Raw genomic sequence first — 20,352 nt, 5'->3', positions numbered from 1 at the left:
AACTGAATATCTTTCTGTCATGGGGTACAGCTTTCAGAGAAGCTCTTTATTTGTTTACTTTCTCCCACCAAGTGTCCAAACTCCTGAGAGTGTCCTTTTACCTATTGTGCCTATTTTCTCCATAGCACCTTATTTATAATTGTTTGCTGTGTAAAATTAATTTTGTTTTAATAACTTTGACAGGTGGAGTTTGTTGTTCATCCATCAATTAACCCAACTGATCCTTTGGTGAAAAGTGCCATTGAACAAATTCGTTTTCGCATTTCCAATTCTACTTCGGGAAACAGGTGAGTAAAAGTGTGAAACATGCTCATTTTTAACTGAAATATCATCATTATGTAAGACGCCATGCGTCGCTAATGTAAAAGTAAAGATAATTTCTTCTTCACTTCATAGGGGACATGGGGGTCTATTTACTAAGCAGTGTTAGGAGACAGAGTGAAAAGAAAGTGGTAAGGTACCAGCCAATCAGCTCCCAACTCATCTCACAGGCTGTGTTTGAAAAATTACATTTGGGAACTGATTGGCTGGCACGTTATCACTTTTTTATCACTTTTCACTCTGTCTCCTAACACTGCTTAGTAAACAGACCCCATAGACTTAGACAGTGGGGTATAGGCTATGATAAGGAGTCTGGGCACCAAACAGTTAATATTTTTGTCCCAGCAGAAAAAACAGGCACCTTCTCCCCTATACCCAGCCTCGGGCAGGCTAGTTTTAGTTCAGTGCCTGCAGGAGCGGGCACGGTTACATGGGGCTGCTTTTAAGCAGCATCACTTTTTATTTTATTTTTAGAGTGGGCGGCGTTGCGTTGTTGCTCCACCAAAACCTTGCATTGGGGGCCGCAGCTCTGTTGAAAAGGTCAGCGTCTTTGGTCGGGCAGCACATCGGGGAGCCGCAGCCGGATGCAACAGGGGGACAGGTAAGAGTGGCTCCCTGTGTGTAGGGTGTCGCATTATAGTGGCTGTCGCTAGACCCCTAGTGCAGTAGGCAATGGGGCACTTCTGCTGAGGTGGCCATTTGCCCTAGAGGGCTATGCCAGAAGGAGGAGGTAGGCTCTCCCCTCGTTAGCTCCTCACCCACCTCTTGGGGCATCCCCTCACTGTAGGCTTCCTGTCATAGGGTTACTCTTCCTCCTCTCCCCTCCCTCACAGAGACACTGAGCGACCATTTTCCCCTGTGCCTGCTTCAGCTAGTCCCCAGAGAGTGGTAAGGGCTCCTGTTCTCCCAGTATATCTCCTCCTCTGCAGTCAAGTTATACACAAAGCTCTGCCAAGTGGGGTTTATATTGTTGAGCATTTACAGTTCATTTTTCATGCATTGAATGTTTCTGTGTGCATGTTAACAAGTTTAGGAGTACTTTTTTGTTTCTCATTGTTGCAAAAGCCCCACTTATTGTTGTGTGGTCACATTCTTTGCACTACCCCTTTATTACACAATACAGTTTACTTCGCTTTGTGTGTGGGGACTGCCTTGGATTGTTGTACCATACCTTCCAAGGGCAAGGCATCCAGGGTTGGGAGTGCTCCTGCGTTGCATAACTGCAGCACTTGTACCACTGTACTTTCTCCTCAGGCTCCCGACCATGATGGTCTCTGTGTTTTGCAGATACGCAGCAAGAGGGTCCGTTGGGAACTTCCAGCTAGGAACCGCCTTGGGCTGCCTTCCTCTCAGAGTTAATGTTGCAGTTAGTTAATAAATTTGCAACCCCCCAGGTCCGCTCCGCCTTCTAGTATCTTTACATGGGCCCAGCTGCTCCTGGGTGTACTTCAGGAGGTCGGTGCAGGTGTTAACATCTTTCCAACAGTTTCTTGACGGAGACTGTACTTCCAAGCACAGACCCTCCAGACGAGCGATTTCTACATTTCTCTGTCCAGTGACGATTCGGACTCTGAGACCTTCGCTATTCCCAAAGACTCCCTACCTCAGATAGATGTAGGGGCCCTGATTATGGCGGTTAAAGCTGTCCTCCGCATCCAAGATGCTGAGAAGACACCTAAGGCTAGCACTTCGGTGTTCAAGCGTCCGAAGAAGGTTTCTGCATAATTTCCTTTTTCAGCAAAGCTAGAGGACCTTCTAGCAGAGGCATGTGCTCATTCTAATAGGCACTTCCAGCTTGCATTGCCTCCTTTCTTCTGCTACCTGCGGCATATTGGACAAAATGGGAATCTCCACCTCTAGTGGATGCTGACATTGCCCGTCTAATCAAGAACACTTCCCTTCCTATTCCTAATATGGCATCCCTTAAGAATCCGACAGATACAGATGTGTCCACATACATCTATCCTCTGTGCGCTACAAGTCGCGCCACACAACGCGGGATCTCCGTGTAACTTGATAGCGCTGAGCTTCTTTTGTGCGACTATTTACCTTCAAATGCGTCTTATTCGCACAGCGAATAGATACCACAAGCAGTTTCTGCTGATTAGAATTACATGTGGCATGCCTATGTACTGTGTGCCTCTGCGGGTGTATCTGCATGCTAAACACTATGTTAGTGTTACAGCCGCTGATACTGTAACGTGGCATTTTCCATGCAGATACACCCGCACTCGCTCACAGAACATAAGCATGCCACATATCATTTTAATCAGCAAAAGCTGTTTGTGCTATCTATTCGCATCGCTGTGTGATTAAGACACATTTAAATGTAAAAAGTTGCACATAAGATGCTCTGTGCTACCGAGTCACGCCACTGTATAGCGTAACTAGAAGGGCTGTTTAACGCGCAAGGAGACTAGATGTAGGAGGACCCATCTGTAGGAAGCTGGAATCATTCCTCAAAGGAAGGTTTTCTCATGTAGGTGCTATCACATGTCCTGCCTTAGCTACCGCTTTGGTGACTAAAGCCATCGGGGAGCCGGACAGACGGACTGGAAAATGGCCTCAGCTCGGGTACCCATAGGAGTGAGCTATTGTCATTTGTGGAGCACATCAGGGAGGCGGCCTCTTATCTAGGCAAGGCAACATTGGACACTAGTATCCTAACCTCCAAGGTCTTAGCATCCTCCGTGCCTGCTAGGCGAACCTTCTGTCTTCGTTCCTGGTGTGCTGAAACTGACTTTAAGAAAGCCCTGGAGGCACTTCCTTATTCAGGGAATATTCTCTTTGGTCCAGATTCGGACAAGATCGTGGCCATGTTGGCAGCGTCCAAGATGGCTTTCCTTCCTTCTGCCGTAGCCCCTACGTCGTGAACGTATAATATTTGCTCCTTTCGTTTGCAGGGCCTGCTTTTCTCAGGGTTCCAAGGCTGCTCCTCCAAGGGCTCAAATTACCGAGGTAAACATCCCTGGTCTACCAGATGCCCTGCCACCAAGCACTGCTGGAGTCCATTCACTCCCTGCTGGCCTCCAAAGTAATTGTTCCAGTTCCCCTGTCTCAGAGAGGCACAGGCATCTATGCCAACCTCTTCTTTGTTCTGAAGCTGAACGGTTCCTTCCGGCCAATTTTCAACCTGAAGACCCTCAACAGCTACACTACCGTTTAAAAGTTTGGGGTCACCCGGACAATTCCGTGTTCTACATTGTTTTATTTATCAAATGAGTTGCAAAATGAATAGAATATATAGTCAAGATATTGGCAAGGTTAGAAATGATTGTTTTTATTTGAAATAATAATTTTGTTCTTCAAACTTTGCTTTCGTCAAAGAATGCTCCTTTTGCAGCAATTACAGCATTGCAGACCTTTGGCATTCTAGCTGTTAATTTGTTGAGGTAATCTGAAGAAATTTCACCCCACGCTTCTTGAAGCACCTCCCACAAGTTGAATTGGCTTGATGGGCACTTCTTGCGTACCATACGGTCAAGCTGCACCCACAACAGCTCATTGGGGTTGAGATCTGATGACTGCACTGGCCACTCCATTACAAACAGAATACCAGCTGCCTGCTTCCCTAAATAGTTCTTGCATAATTTGGAGGTGTGCTTTGGGTCATTGTCCTGTTGGAGGAGAAAATCTGCTCCAATCAAGCGCTGTCCACAGGGTATGGTATGGCGTTGCAAAATGGAGTGATAGCCTTCCTTATTCAAAATCGCTTTTACCTTGTACAAATCTCCCACTTTACCAGCACCAAAGCAGCCCCAGACCATCACATTACCTCCACCATGCTTGACAGATGGCGTCAGGCACTCTTCCAGCATCTTTTCACTTGTTCTGCATCTCACAAATGTTCTTCTGATCCAAACACCTCAAACTTTGTTTCGTCTGTCCATAACACTTTTTTCCAATATTCGTCTGTCCAATGTCTGTGTTCTTTTCCCCATATTAATCTTTTCCTTTTATTGGCCAGTCTCAGATTTGGGCTCTTTCTTTGCCAATCTGTGTAGAAGGCCAGCATCCCGGAGTCGCCTCTTCACTGTAGACGTTGACACTGGCTTTTTGAAGTACCATTTAATGTACCATTTAATGAAGCTGCCAATTGAGAACTTGTGAGGCATCTATTTTTCAATCTAGAGGCTCTTATGTACCTGTCTTCTTGCACAGTTGTGCACCGAGGCCTCCCACTTCTTTTTCTACTGTGGCTAGAGCCTGTTTGTGCTGTTCTCTGAAAGGAGTAGTACACACAGGAAATGTTCAGTTTCTTGTCAATTTCACGCATGGAACAGCCTTAATTTCTAAGAACAAGAATCGACTGTCGAGTTTCACATGAAAGTTCTCTTTTTCTGACCGTTTGGAGAGTATACTCAAACCCACAAATGTGATTCCCCAGATACTCAACTAGCTCAAAGGAAGGCCAGTTTTATATCTTCTCTAACGAACAAACCCATTTTCAGCTGTGCTAACATAATTGCATAAGGGTTTTCAAGGGTTTTCTTATCATCCATTAGTCTTCTAACGTGCTTGGCAATCACAATGTACCATTAGAACACTGGAGTGATGGTTGCTGGAAATGGGCCTCTATACACCTAGGTAGATGATCCTTTAAAAACCAGACGTTTGCAGCTAGAATAGTCATTTACCACATTAACAATGTATAGAGTGTATTTCTGATTAATTTAATGTTATCTTCACTGAAAAAAAGTGCTTTTCTTTTAAAAATAAGGAAATTTATAAGTGACCCCAAACTTTTGAACGGTAGTGTACTTGTGGGTCCCGAGGTTCTGCATGGAGTTTCTACATTCTATCAGTCTGGCGCTGAACCCGGGGGGATTTTATGGCCTCCTTGGACATCCAGTATGCCTATTTGCATGTTCTTATCCAGCTTAGATACTTGCGCTTCCTCAGGTTTGCGGTCTGGGAGGAAATTTTCCAGTTTCAGGCATTGCCATTTGGTCTTTCCGCGGCTCTTCCTGTCTTTACGAAAGTCATTGCAGCTCATATGCGGTTCAGGGTTATCCATTTTTTTCCTTATCTGGACGAACTTATTCTCTTTGGCCTGTAACCGTAGGTCCTCGGGGGAACACTTTTACCAATACCATGGATGGATGTTGAATTTAAAGAAATTCTCCTCGACTCCATCGCTGGAGATGTGCCATCTCCTTGCTATATTCCAAAGTTCAGATGGTCTTCCTCCTGGCAGAAAAAGCTCTAAGGTCATCGCCGAGTATCAATAAACTCTTGAATGCAGATCCTGGGCTCTCTTATCTCCACCTTCGACATAGTGGATTGTGCCCAGTTTCACTCCCGAACTCTTCTGTCCCATTGGAACAATTAGCATTCTGCAGCTCAAGATGCAAACGATCATCCTCTCTCAGGAGATCTGGCACTTCCTATTGTGGGGACTCCTGGGGCCCCACTTGGACATGGCTGTCTCTTTTGAATTCAGGACTGGGTCCCTCTCACCTCCGATGCTATCCTTCTTTGGTAGTGGGCAGTAACCTGTCAATAGACCTTTCAGGGTTGGTGGATGGCTCCAGAGAACCGGCTACCGATTAACATTATGGAACTCCAAGCGATCTTAAGAGCGCTCTGCTGCTCTTCCAGCATCGTCTGGTCCAAGTACAGTTCGACAATGTGTCAACCGTCACCTACATACACCATTGAGCCTCCGTAAAGGAGGTGAGTCACATTCTCAACTGGGCAGAGTGTCATCTTCTGCCTATGTTGGTGCTTTTCATCCCCGGAGTCCAGAGTTGGGAAGCGGACTTCCTTAGCTTCCAGGATGTTTACATCTTTTTTAGGGCTTGTCAGACATCAACTTGATGGCATCTCTGCACAACCACAAGCTGCCGAGGTAATACTCCCACACCAGGGATCCGGGATTCCTTCTGGTGGATGACATTGAAGTATGGTGAACTTACCATCTCATGTACTACCCCCAATTTTGCTGATTCCGCAGGCCCTCCGCAAGTTGAAGTTGGAAGGCAGGACCGTGATTCTTGTAGCTCCCGATTGGCCATGATGAGCTTGGTACGCAGATTTCCTAGGCCTCTCCATCGACACGCCACTGCGTCTTCCTCTGCGGTAGGATCTACTGTGTAAGGGACCAAGTTTCCATCCGCATCTGGCCCATCTCGCTTTGACAAGGTGGGTCTTGAGACATCTGTCCTGAGAGCTTAAGGGGTTCTCCAAATCGGTCATTTGTACCATGTAAACCACCTTCTGCAAGGATATACAGGATATACAGATGTGCCCTGCTACATTTTTGCCGATCGCGCTACAATCTTGCGCATGCATCGTGCCATGTGATCACATGCAGCAGCATATGCTGATGCCTTATGTTTGGATTTTATTACAAAGTGTCCTCCACGTACAGCCCCCGTTTGTTTCACCAGTAGCTCCTTGGAACTTGACTTTGGAGCTTTGGGCTCTTCAGTCGTCACCCTTTGAGCTCTTGGACTTTGTGGACATTCATTGGCTAACATGGAAGACTATCATCTAACTGGCCATATTGTTGGCCCGACGAGTGTCTGACTTGATCTCGTTGCCTTGTCTTTCCCCATTTCTGGTCTTTCACTCGGACCGGACTATTCTTCAGACACTATTAGGCTACTTTCCTATGGTAGTTTCTCTGTTCTACATCAGGTTGTCACTGCCTTCGTCACCTGATTCTTCGTTGGAGAAGGCCTCTTTGGATGGAATGAGGGTCCTCTGGATATATTTTGACAGGACAGGGATCTCCATAAGTCCCTTTCATAAATGGTTCGCCTGCTATGAAGCAGACTTTGGCCAGATGGTTCCGTCTGACAATCCGCCATGCTTACGCTGCAGCGGACCTTCCTGCCCCGCCTCAATCCACCAGGTTGGTGGGAACTTCTTAGGCAGCTCGACGTGTCGCCTCTGCGAAGCAGATTTGTAAGGCGTATTCTGTACATACGTTTCTCAAATTCTGTTTTGGAAAATTTTGGCACCTTCACTTCTGCAGACGCGACTTACCAGTGACCCGGGGATCTAACTTAATTGGACTGCGTGGAGCTGGGGACGGGGTATAGGGGAGAAGGAGCCTGGACTGCTGGGATAAACATGTTAACTGCTTGTTGCCCGGACTCCTACTCATAGCCTATACACCACTGTCTAATCCTGTCCCCCCCTGTGAATTTTGAACAAAAGGATTTAACCAGGTAAGGGCATAAATCTCCTTTTTTATGTTTCTATACTGCCACATTTATAAATAATGTATAAATAATGCTTCCTTGTTTAGAACACGCTCTCCCTATGGGACAGCAATACCTGGCAAGCAAGAGGCAGATGATCAAAATAAAGAAAAGCAAAGGGAAAAACGCAATAGGACATCACTTTTTGACAGTGACAGTCTGGACAATCAACTTAAACAAGCTGATGCAATTGATGTTAAACAATTGAAGAATTATCATCCTGTCATAGGTATGGCACGAACCTTTTTTTCCTTGAATTTGGACTTTCTTACAACATTGTATGGCAATAAATAAATGGCATCTATTAATTCAAATGAGTTACTCCAAACTAGTAAAATATAATACCAGAAATAATTTATGCATGCAATAGTCTTTCCAGAATTGATTACCAGTTTTCTCCTGTAAGAAAGAATCAAATACAATCCGATAAGTTCACTTATAAACACAAGTCTTTAGTGTTCTGTATATGTATACTTGTAAGGATAGAAAATTAGCAGCTATAGACGAAGAACTGGCTTCACTGCGACAATATGTAAACACTGGTCCAGAACTATGGAGCAATGACAGTAATTGTGTCTTGAGATTGAACGACTTGTCCCACCAGTAATAATATTATTTATTATTATTACCAGCTATTAATATAGCGCACACATAATCTGCAACACTTTACATAGAATATTTGGCCACTCAAATCAGTCCCTGCCCCGACCGGAGCTTACACTCTATATACCCAACCACATTCTCTCACACATACACACTAGGGTTAATTTTTGTTATAAACCAATTAACCTACCAGGAAATGAACCCACGACCTCAGTGTTGTGCGGCAGTAATGCTAACCATTACACGTCTGTGCTGCCCAGTAATAGTATAAAGCACCATATTTATCGTTCACTGCATATAAGTTTAGTAGCTTTGGGAGCTTATAAGCACAAATGGCACCTCTCACTAAAGTTCCCTTAATTTAATAAAGCTTTCCCTGGGACTATTTATTTGCTTATGAATTTGTACCATCCAGTGCAGCATCTATTTTAGTTTTGTTGGTAAGTTTGCTCCTAGTTTATTATTACAGGATGGCTCAACTTTCTGCCCACCCAGAGGAGGATAGTCCTTTTCCGGAAGTAGAAACTTTTTAGCAGGATTCAGCATTTAAACCTCCAATAGCTCCTTGAGGCTTGAATTTAGTGTTGTATGCTTTACAAAAATCTCCTTTTGACGATTTCCACAGCCCAGAGGTTGTCAGAGTTGGGAGACCTGTGTTGTACATCCCCATTCCTAACATTTCACGTAGATAAAGCTGTTCTTCATATGAAACAATGTTTTCAGCATAAGGTGGTTGCAGAGTTCCTTTTTAAATGAAGGAATGAATAGGTCAGAATCCATGCACAGTGGAAGAGGAAACTCCACGCCTTGGATGTTTTTAGAACCTTGTGTTGAAATATGTAGTCCGCTACACTGCTGTCTGCATGATTGCTCTTTTAGTTGAAGCATTATCTTTTACCAAGATGTCTGCCAATTTGTCCTCTGCGCATGTGTGGTGGCAACTTGTCACTGTGTATTAGCGCCACAGTGGAACACGGATGGGTTCCACCAAGCTCCAGAGACCCGGCCTGAATAGCCTGTATGTACAGCGCATCCTGCTTATACTTGTACCACTACCTCCATACATCACCGGCTGGTGCTCTGTATGTCCCGCTCAAGATCCGCTCCATCTAGATCAACTAGTGTGAAACGTTGAGTACACCTGTTTAAGCACCTAGTCCTAGACTCTTTGGTGTATCTGCAATTCCGCTAGTGTTGCTATTAACTCTGCATACTCTGCTCAACTTGATTCATTGCTTACGCACTTTCCTCACTCCTTCTCCATATTATGATATCCAGCTTCATTAGATTATAAACGGCTACAGAACTTGTACAGTATTGTACACATTCCCTGCTGTAAAGTTGCACACATAACATCACATTCACGATAGGTGTGGGTCTCGATACAGCTGGTGTGTGTGGGCGAGTGGTTAAGGTGAGAGCCTTACAGAGTGGGCGCCCTGGGTTCGAGACTCGTAAAGGGACAATGTTATTTTGGACATCGGTATTTTCTTTATTATTATTATTATTATTCTTTTTTATAAATCTTTAGAACAGGATTAAAAATAAATCACTTGGTGTGTGAGTTCTGTCATTTAAATAATACATATCTGTGTTGGCCAGAAAATGCACAAACCGCATTAAACTCTGTCGAAATCAGTACAGTTAGTAAGATCTATTTGTTGATGAAAACACACTGATACTTTTCAGAAAATGCATGTAGCCATAGGCATCATTGTGCCTTATAACCAATGCAGGGAAACGATACTAATGGTCCCATTTGAATGTATATATCTCTGTTTTGTTTTATAAAATAACGCTTCATAATGGGGGTAAGGTACAATCAGGGAGATTGCTAGACTTTTCAGGGAGTCAGGGAGATTGCTACTATTTAGAGAGTCTACCTGACAATCAGGAAGAGTTTGCAATATGTGTGTGTAAATCTGACTATGATACTAGCTGTAGCCTCCCCAGCTATTCACCTCACCACACACAACTATCATTTACAGTACATTAAGCCAAACAGTATGCCGTTATGGCAGATACTGATTGGCTATATAATGACAGTACTGTACAGTACTTACTACGCCTAACTTGGACCCTTAGAATCTGTAGCTGCCGGGGATTTCTCCTGGCTAAATCGCTCCACATTCTTTGAAGGGAGCAGACTGTCCGATGCCAGCCATATTTATACAATATGTCACGGTGGGCATTCATATACACCCGCCCTTTTTTCAATCTTGTTGGCGAGCGCTCTGTCCCGCCAACTCACAAGGATGAGCAGCTCACCCCTACAATACGGCCTATAGTAAGCAGCCATATTGTCAGGAATGAGTACGTATAGCCCTGTAATGTGTACAATACAATGTCTACTGTATAGCGGTTTAGCGTAAAATGCAGCTGGGTGGCATACAGTAGCATGGAAATGCCAGGTGGTGGGAAGTTGAGAGCAGTGTATTGATTGTGGCAGAGTTCCTTGAGAGTATTGAACTGGAATTGCTCTGTCTTTAATGCTGGTTGTGCGTCATCTGGCCAACACAGATATGTATTTTTATAAATAACAGATCTCACACATCAAATTATTTATGTTTAATCCTGTAGTCAAGATTTTAAAGAAGAAAAAAAACACAATGTCCAAAATTACTTTGTTCCTTTCCAGTCCTCGAAACCGAGGCGCCCATTCAGTAAGGTGCTCACCTTAACCACTCGACCACACCTGTTGTGTATGTGATGTGTGCGAATTTACAGCAGTCAAAGCTAATCTTCCCACAGCCGCCTATATCAGAGGGATCTCCTGGTCCCTCTACATCCACGCCTCCCCCTCGTTTGTGTCCCAATCACTGCTGGCTACAGTGATTGGGCACCCGGCATCATCCCTCTCGCAGCGCGGCTGCAAGGACAACCGTGACTTACATAGAAGCAGCAGCCGCGGCTCCTTGTAGCCACGGCTGCTGCTGTGTCCCGATCACTGTGGCCAGCAGTGATCAGAAAGCTGGTTGCTGCTGTGTATGCACTAGAAGCAGACGGCAGGTTTGTCAGCGCTGCCTGTGCCCTGTATGTGTCCGATTACTGCTGGCAACAGTGATTGGGTAGTATCTACTGTGTATATATTAGATAAAAATTGAACCCTTATATTGCGCTTTCACTGGTTCAGCTGCACCAATTAGGTGGACCTCTGGTCTAACTCAGAATCCAGAAAGGAAGGTAATAATTTCCACAATATATATATAGAAGAGATATGTATGAGGAGTCTGCGCCACGAAAAATATTCCCATAAATCTATCTAACCAATATCTATATCAGAGATCAAAAAGCCAACAAGAACCGTACAGGTCTAGAAAAAAATCCTTTAACTCTTCCCCTCATTATAGAGGCTAGAGAGAGAGAATCCCTTCCCATCAACGGTATCAGAGACGCAGATTCCCGTCAAACCGAAATAGGTATGAGGGTATTAAGGTCCCCCTCTCCTGGGGATTCTCACCATTTTTTAGGGGGGAGGAAATTATGTATTTTACCAGACTCCCAGTGAAGGGAAGAACTACATAACCACCTGAATTCCCCTTAGGGTATAAAAAGAATTTTCAAGTACAGAGAAGGGGCAAAAGAGGGGGCAGAAAGATCCCCCAAAATAAGAAGAGCCCTGTTCTATCCACAAGACAGTCTAAATCAGAAATCCTCAACCTCTCAGAGAAGAACCTATCCTCCCCATAGGTCGCAATTTTAGATAAAGATCTGAAATTCGCCCCAGACCATCATGGCGATAAATTTAATTTGTTTAGCAATCTCAAAAGATACATGAGAACTTTAACAATCCAAAGACATTTTGTAAAAACCCTACCCCCAAACTGGTATATAAACCAAAAAGGAAGCCATTGGTCTGACTTCTAAATTCTTCCCTGTGGAATCACGGGGCAGTCATCTGCAGATCTTTTGACTCAGTGAAGGAAGACTTTAGAAAAATAAAAATCCAATCTTATAAATATAATAACAACTTAATCCCAGTCGAAGTAAAAGCATTTAAATCATTAAGAGATAAGTGTCTGGTAATAAAAAGCGCGGAGGGTCATCCTTCTCTACCTGGGGCAGGTTAACTAAAAGTTGTTTTATGCTAATTATGTATTGATTTGTATTATAAATTGTTTTATATATTTTTACCTCTGTTGACATACCAAGAATAAAATATTCAGGTATAAGAACTATGGGCTGCCATAGGGCTTTTATTTTATGAATAGTATCCAAAACATAAACAAATGGTGATTTCAAGATTAATTAGAAGGTTGTGTTTGACCAACAGCTAGTATTGCAATAAATTCCTGCGCCACACTGCAGATATATCCGTGAATAGGCTGAGAGTCAAAATCTCAGAAAAATAATAAATACACCCTCTTTATAAAAAGTGGCAGCTGCGTCCAAGATATATAGGGCAGTGGTGGTCTGCCTTTTAAAGTAATTGTAAAACCGTGAACTTGGATTATAGCACCTAAAAGTGTAATGAAGTTTATAAATATATGTAATAAATAATGAACAGATGTTTAAAATCACATATTTAAGTTCTAAATGTCTGTGCAACTAATAGATGAACAAGTAGACAATGTCAACTAGTTATAGAGTGCTAGATGCCTGTGGAATAACTGTAGTCACCGTGAACCATATGTTATACAATTGGAGCTATTCCTATTTCAATTTACATACAATCAAAGTGCTCTGTGCTTATGCTAATAAAAAAGATCTCAATGGAATGGTGACTAAATTAAAAAACACATTTATTTTTAAACAATAAAAGACAAAGGACCAATTTCATTCACATATATATAAACACACAATGCAATGTAATTAATATTAACCATAAAAGTTCAGAGCTTTCATAAATATCGATGACCAATTAAATAAATGTTTTTTTGTAAAGAAGCTCATCTTGGATCTCATAAAGAAAAGTTCATCAAGGCAGGTAAGTTCAGACCCAACGCGTTTTGTAACTCTCTGGACTTCATCAAGGGGATCCCTTTATAACTATTTGACATTGTCTACTTGTTCATCTATTAGTTGCACAGACGCTTATCACTTTTTCAAAATGTGATTTTATACATCTGTTCACTATTTATTACATGTATTTATGCATTTCATTACACTTGTGGGCTCTATTATCCAAGTTCACGGATATATGCATAGATGTGTGTGTGTATTTTGATATTTAAATGTGTGTGTGTGTATATGTGTGTGTATATGTGTGTGTGTGTGTGTATGTATGTATGTATGTATGTATGTATATATATATATATATAATGTGTGTGTATATATAATATATGTTTGTGTGTATATATATGTTTATATAATATATGTATATATAATATATGTATGTATATTCCACATAATCTTGCACACTCACTAGATGCAATATGTCACCAGAGGGGTGCCACTAGAATCACTTAGATCCAAAGTATTCAAATGAAGATCGTCCATTACCCTTGGATAAAGGGCACTCTCCAGTGTCAGTCTTGAAACAAAATTATTTATTTGGGCATAATGTTGCCACAAAAGTCACATCTCAATATGCTATTCAATGATTCATATCCGATATCAATATTGGATATGAATTCTTGAATAGCATTTTGAGATGTGACTTTTGTGGCAACATTATGCCCAAATAAATAATTTTGTTACAAGACTGACTCTGGAGAGTGCCCTTGTCCATGGTTAATGGACTCTATCTATCCATCTATCTATCTACATACACTGCCGTTCAAAAGTTTGGGGTCACTAAGAAATTTCCTTATTTTTTAAAGAAAAGCAAATTTTTTTTCAATGAAGATTATATTAAATCAATCAGAAATACACTCTATACATTGTTAATGTGGTAAATTGTAATCTAGGCTGGATCCACTGCGCTCTGAATGATTAAATTGATTGATCTATGGCTGCACTTCAAGGGAAAAAAAGGGGGTCTACCTTTTATACAAATAACATAGGAAAGAAATGTGCTCAAATGTTCAACCTTGTTATGTGTGTCTGTCAGTATGATGTAATGAACAACCCTGATTCGAGAGTTTTGAAAAGTATAACGGTGTTTATTCATATATTGAAATAAAATCAAACTTTATTGTATACTCTCATAGACACCTTCAAAAGATGTCGATATTCTCTATAGTTGATGCGAGAAGTCTGATTCTCTCATGGGGATAACTAGAAAAATATTAAAAGGTTAATAGTAAAATAATACCAGGTGCATGGATGATTAACACCTTTATCCCTATTTCACTGCGTGGGATCAGCTTCTCCTTCAGGGATTAGCTCTCCGTATGTTCTCTGCTCAGGGCTTATAGCAATATGTTCCCCAGGAGACCTCTATGCAGTCGTCAGTGAGAGATGGATAAGGAGTGGGTGTAAACTAGTACAAAGATAAACCACCTCTAACTCTAAACTCACTGCGGGAGATCAGCTCTCCAGGGATTAGCTCTCCATATGATCTCTGCTTTCGGCTTCTATCATACGTTCCCCAGGAGACTGCTGTGCAGCAGTCAGTGAGAAATGGGTGTATGAGTAGATGGTGAGATATATGTATTTATGGCGGCGTCCCGCACGTATACTCACCCCAATTCAATTATTGGTCTCTACTCGTTCTTGATGTCAGTAAACTCTGAAATCGTTTTTTAAGGCCTGTTCAATATCACTCTTCCTTTAAAAGAAGCCAGTATCGGTGGGGTGTCTCAGCTTCTCTGCAGTGTCTGTATTGTACCGATAGTCAGCTTTCAGGGTTTGTAATCTGTGCACTAAACTACTCCTGTATGTGGCCTTTGTTCTGAATGTCCTGGTATTCGAAGTAATCCACTCTGGGAATGTCCAGACTAGTGCATTGACTATGGGTCTGATGTTAAAGCTCCCTGCTCCACTCAGCTGTTTCTCCGGCAGTCATGTGATCTTACTCCCATTTGTGCGGGTGGACTGCCGTCGCGATGTTTGTAGCGTGGAGGCTTTCAGCAAAAAAATGTGACTGCATTCTAGTTCTATGTCTGCCACACACTCTGGTTCGGAGGGGACTTGGTCCAAGTCCCCTTCGCACCAGACTGTGTGGCACAACATAGGACTACAACACAGTCACATTTTTTACCTGCCACCCAACCCACGGCCATACCAGGAAATGCTGTCAGAACTGTAGTGCAAGCCCACCTCTCTCACTGTGATAGGGATGGGGCTTGTAGTGCTGTCTCCCCCTTGATCAGACTTTTGATCACTGTGTTTTGGCCAAACATGGTGGTCAAGCTGTCCTCTATACAGTGCAGTTTCTGGACGGTATCTACTGGGAGGGGTCTCCACTGCATTTTCAGAGTTTTCAGCTGATTACCTGTCACTAATTCCTGGAACCGTGGCTGGAGTACTGATACACTACAAATCCCAGCATTCTCCACCCCCAAGTCCCAGCATAGCGGCTTCACCAGAGACCAGATTTCACTGGGCTGTACCAAATACCTGAACCAAGTCAGCCAATTGGAGAGCAGCTGTGTAATATTCATAGTCTTTCAAAGTCTCCCCTCCTCTGCCAGAGCATAGTGGCTGTTCTCACTATGCTCCGTCACTGCCCCCCTGTGCCCACTCACTGCACCCTAAATGAAAAAGTTACCATTGGAACATCTTCAAATCATTAACTTTTTATGGCGGCATACATCAAAGATATATAGATATATATATATATATATACACACACAGTGCCTTGGAAAAGTATATAAAGGTCATCCTTTGTTTAACGACTGCTTAATGAGTGCTATTGCACTGTTTAAGTATAGGGATATTATCCATTATGTCCTATGATTAGGCTTCTATAATGTCAGCATCCTTGGGTACTTGTCACCTCTTCATGTTTGGGGCTTCATATTTGTACTGATGTTGAATCTAATTTTATTTTCACTTATGTTTTGATGTATTATGGGCAGTTTTTTTAGAATTACCTTTTATGTAATGTTTAGTTAGTATTTTACATTTTCTATTGGTTTTGTTTTGCTTTGGTGAGCTGTGCTGTGTCCGCCGGCGTCACCCGGTGCCTAGGAACCGATATGCCTTCCCCTATGCCTGGCTGAGGTGCACTGGTTCCGTGTGACGTCACTTTCGGTGTGACGGACGGAGCAGGTGTGCGTCGCGATACATGGAGATGGCGTGGTCCTGGCGGGGGTTTTTTCACTTTGGCTGACATGGCACAGGTGAGTTTATTTCATGCACTATTAGAAGGGTATATAACATGCTTATGGTATTATTGTGCTTTATGGTTCCCTGAGGAAGGCAACCCGAAACGGCTGTTGGAACCAGCCGGGTTCAGTGCATGGCTTCCCGGGTCTTTTGCAGACTGTTGATATTCAAAATATGCTAAGTATGGCAAATTCATCATGGCTTGTTTAACCCTGTTGGTGATATATAAATGGAATTTTTTACCATGAATTGTGTGCTGGATTCTGTCCTCATTGGACATATTGGGCCAAATGTAATAGGTAGTCAGTTTTAGTAACAGTACAAACTCGCACTTTTAGAAAGTGCGAGTTTGTACTGAAACTCACAAATTCAATAGCCTGCGAACTTTTCAGCTCGAGGCTACTGCATTTGCGAGTGCAGGCGAGTTTAGGACTATGTAAACTGACACCATTTAATGCGAGTAGCATTAAAAGGTGCGAGTTTTAGAGAAGCCATCACAGATCAGTGAGATCCGTGATGGCTTCTGTGTGTGTTAAAAAATAAAAAACGTGCACCCCCTCCCCAAAAGCATAACCAGCCCCGGGCTTTATAAAGCCTGTTCTGGTTCTAAAAATACAGGGGCCAAAATGCGTAGGGGGGCCCTGTATATTAAGAACCAGCACAGGGCTTTGTTGAGCTTGTCCTGGTTCTGGAAAATCAGGGGACAAAACGAGTAGGGGTCCCCTGAAAATTCCTGAACCAGCACCGAACTCTTTCTAGCAGGGGGATAATGCCACAGCCAGGGAAAACCTTTCACCGGTTTCCCCGGCCAAAGCATTATCCCTGACCGCTAGTCAGTCCAGGCCGGGGATCCCTGGGGAGTTGGGTACCCCCCCAATAAAGGGGTACCCCTCTCCAGGGCACCCCAGGCCTAGACTGATAGCCCGGGGCTATCCCCGGCACCCTAGGGCGGTGGGTGCCGGGTTGATAGTGTAAAGTGAAAGTGTAAAATTAAATTTACCATATTGTCTTTATTTGTAGAACCATAAGTACCAACAAGCCTCCCCTGCATGCTGGTATTTGGAGAACCACAAATACCAGCATGCGGGGCTTTACGGGCCCGCTGGCACTTGTAGTTCCACAACTAAAGAAATACGTAAAGAAACAAACTTACACCGTGAAAGTATAATTTTAATAAAACATACATGCACACTCACACTCACACATACTCACCTAGTATCCGAAGTAATCCATAGGGGTGTACCTGAAAAAAAAAATCCATACTCACCTCTCCTATGCGTAGATCACGTCCTCTTCTCCAAGTAGGCAATCCAGGGGTTAAAACAAAAAAAACGAAAAAAACCCGATCCATGCCGGACTGAGCAAAGGTATGTGTGTACACATACCTTTGCTCCGCGTAAATGACCGGGGCACACGTGTGCCCCGTCAGTGCAGGGGCCGCCAGCCAATCAGGGAGCATCTCCATCAATGATACAATGTCGCGACATTGTATCATTGATGTAAACCACAAGATTAACATCAATTAATCTTGCGGTTACTATGTAGCGGCTCTCACCATAGACGGGCTATGGGGATTTCTCACCATAGACGTCTAAGGGAGACAGAGGCTGGCCGCATTCAGCTAATCAGGGAGCTGCTCCGACGGAGATGCTCCCTGATTGGCTGGCGGCCCCTGCACTGACGGGGCACACGTGTGCCCCGGTCATTTACGCGGAGCAAAGGTATGTGTACACACATACCTTTGCTCAGTCCGGCATGGATCGGGCTTTTTTCGTTTTTTTATTTTAACCCCTGGATTGCCTACTTGGAGAAGAGGACGTGATCTACGCATAGGAGAGGTGAGTATGGATTTTTTTTTTCAGGTACACCCCTATGGATTACTTCGGATACTAGGTGAGTATGTGTGAGTGTGCATGTATGTTTTATTAAAATTATACTTTCACGGTGTAAGTTTGTTTCTTTACGTATTTCTTTAGTTGTGGAACTACAAGTGCCAGCGGGCCCGTAAAGCCCCGCATGCTGGTATTTGTGGTTCTCCAAATACCAGCATGCAGGGGAGGCTTGCTGGTACTTGTGGTTCTACAAATAAAGACAAAATGGTAAATTTAATTTTACACTTTCACTTTACACTATCAACCCGGCACCCACCGCCCTAGGGTGCCGGGGATAGCCCCAGGCTATCAGTCTAGGCCTGGGGTGCCCTGGAGAGGGGTACCCCTTTATTGGGGGGGTACCCAACTCCCCAGGGATCCCCGGCCTGGACTGACTAGCGGTCAGGGGTAATGCTTTGGCCGGGGAAACCGGTGAAAGGTTTTCCCTGGCTGTGGCATTATCCCCCTGCTAGAAAGAGTTCGGTGCTGGTTCAGGAATTTTCAGGGGACCCCTACTCGTTTTGTCCCCTGATCTTCCAGAACCAGGACCAGCTCAACAAAGCCCTGTGCTGGTTCTTAATATACAGGGGCCCCCTACACATTTTGGCCCCTGTATTTTTAGAACCAGAACAGGCTTTATAAAGCCCGGGGCTGGTTATGCTTTTGGGGAGGGGGTGCACGTCATTTTTTTTAAATTTAAACACATTTTACATAAGTACACACAGAAACATGTACATATCTCATGGATATGTGCATGTTTCTGTGTTAATCTGACCTGCTCAGGATGTACTCGCTAGCCTGAAGCAGGTCTATTATTTGGGGACTTTTGGTAATCTTTTTTTTGCGAGTCTGAAACAGACACTCTATTACATTGGGCGAGTTGATTGTTTTCAATGTGAAAACATCTGGATGCGAGTTTGAGAATGGAGAGTTTTAGTAACTCTGAAAAATGCGAGTTTTAGTGAACAGACACCCTATTACATTGGAGAGTTGTGAAAAATTGTGAGTTTAGCACCAAACTCGCCATTTACCAAAACAGACTACCTATTACATTTGGCCCATTGGTGCATAAGAAATTATCCTGGCACCTGCAAAGCAATATTGGAGTTTTGTGTAATATATATATATATATATATATATATATATATATATATATATATATATATATATATATATATATATATATATATAGAAATATTTACACACAGTACCAGTCAAAAGTTTGGACACACCTTCTCATTCAATGGTTTTTGTTTATTTTAATTATTTTCGACTTCGTAGATTAGTACTGAAGACATCAAAACTATGAAAGAACACATATGGAATTGTGTTGTAAACAAAAAAGTGTTAAACAGATCAATATATGTTTTATATTTTAAATTCTTCAAAGTAGCCCCCTTTGCTTGGATGACAACTTTGCACACTCTTGGCATTCCGAAGCTCTCAGTCAGCTTCATGAGGTAGTCTCCTGGAATGGTTTTCCAACAGTCTTGAAGGAGTTCCCAGAGGTGCTGAGCACTTGTTGGCTGCTTTCCCTTCACTCTGCGGTCCAACTCATCCATTCCTCTGAATCATCTAGTGAACACTGCTTTCACTTTTCTTTTTTCACTGTTATCTCTTGTATGGTTCTGGTGATCCCCTATGGGCTTGTTAAGTTTCAATTGATTTCCTATGGGTCGAATTGTCTCATGAAATGTAGAGGGGGAGGAACAAGCTTTTCAAACATCTTTAGTTTGAAATTTGTGCCTTCTCAGTGATCGCGCTCAGCTAATAAAAATTGTGTGTCTCAGGGACCCCTCACTTTTAAAAAAATGGGGGTCCTACTCCACTGTTTTTGGGTCCCATTACATATTATACTTTTGAGCTCCTCATATAGCATCAGACCACTCCACATGCCCTACACATGCACCATGTGAAGTCACTCCTATTTTACAGTACGGAATGCTTATAATTTCTCGTACATTGCTTTGATCTCATGTAGCCAACAGGTGCAGTGCTGGGGGCAGTTAGCAGTTGGGGTAGAGGGGGTTAAGTGCAGACAGCAGTTGGGACAGTGCTAGGAGAAGGTAAGAGTTGGGTTAGAGGGGGGTAAGGACAGAAGCAGTTGGGGTAGAGATGGGGGTTGAGGCAGGAAGCAGTTGGTGCAGGGGGTACAGGGGTGTAAGAGCATGTGGAAGTTGGGGTAGGAAGGG

The 20,352-nt window shown here is 43.2% G+C and overlaps 1 protein-coding gene across 1 annotated transcript in view; it reads left to right on the top strand.

Annotated features, from left to right (window-relative positions):
• Window positions 1-20,352, top strand: part of GTF3C1 (general transcription factor IIIC subunit 1) — a 232,364-nt gene that overhangs the window by 87,791 nt on the left and 124,221 nt on the right. Inside the window, 2 exon segments of the mRNA XM_088466729.1 lie at window positions 184-287; window positions 7,580-7,761. Of these exon segments, the coding sequence (XP_088322855.1) occupies window positions 184-287; window positions 7,580-7,761 (286 nt within the window).

The sequence above is a fragment of the Taudactylus pleione genome, unplaced genomic scaffold, assembly GCF_031769625.1.
Source record: "Taudactylus pleione unplaced genomic scaffold, aTauple2 ptg000066l, whole genome shotgun sequence".
Taxonomy (NCBI): domain Eukaryota; kingdom Metazoa; phylum Chordata; class Amphibia; order Anura; family Myobatrachidae; genus Taudactylus; species Taudactylus pleione.
The sequence above is the reverse complement of the archived record's forward strand: the minus strand, read 5'-3'. Positions and strand labels throughout refer to the sequence as shown.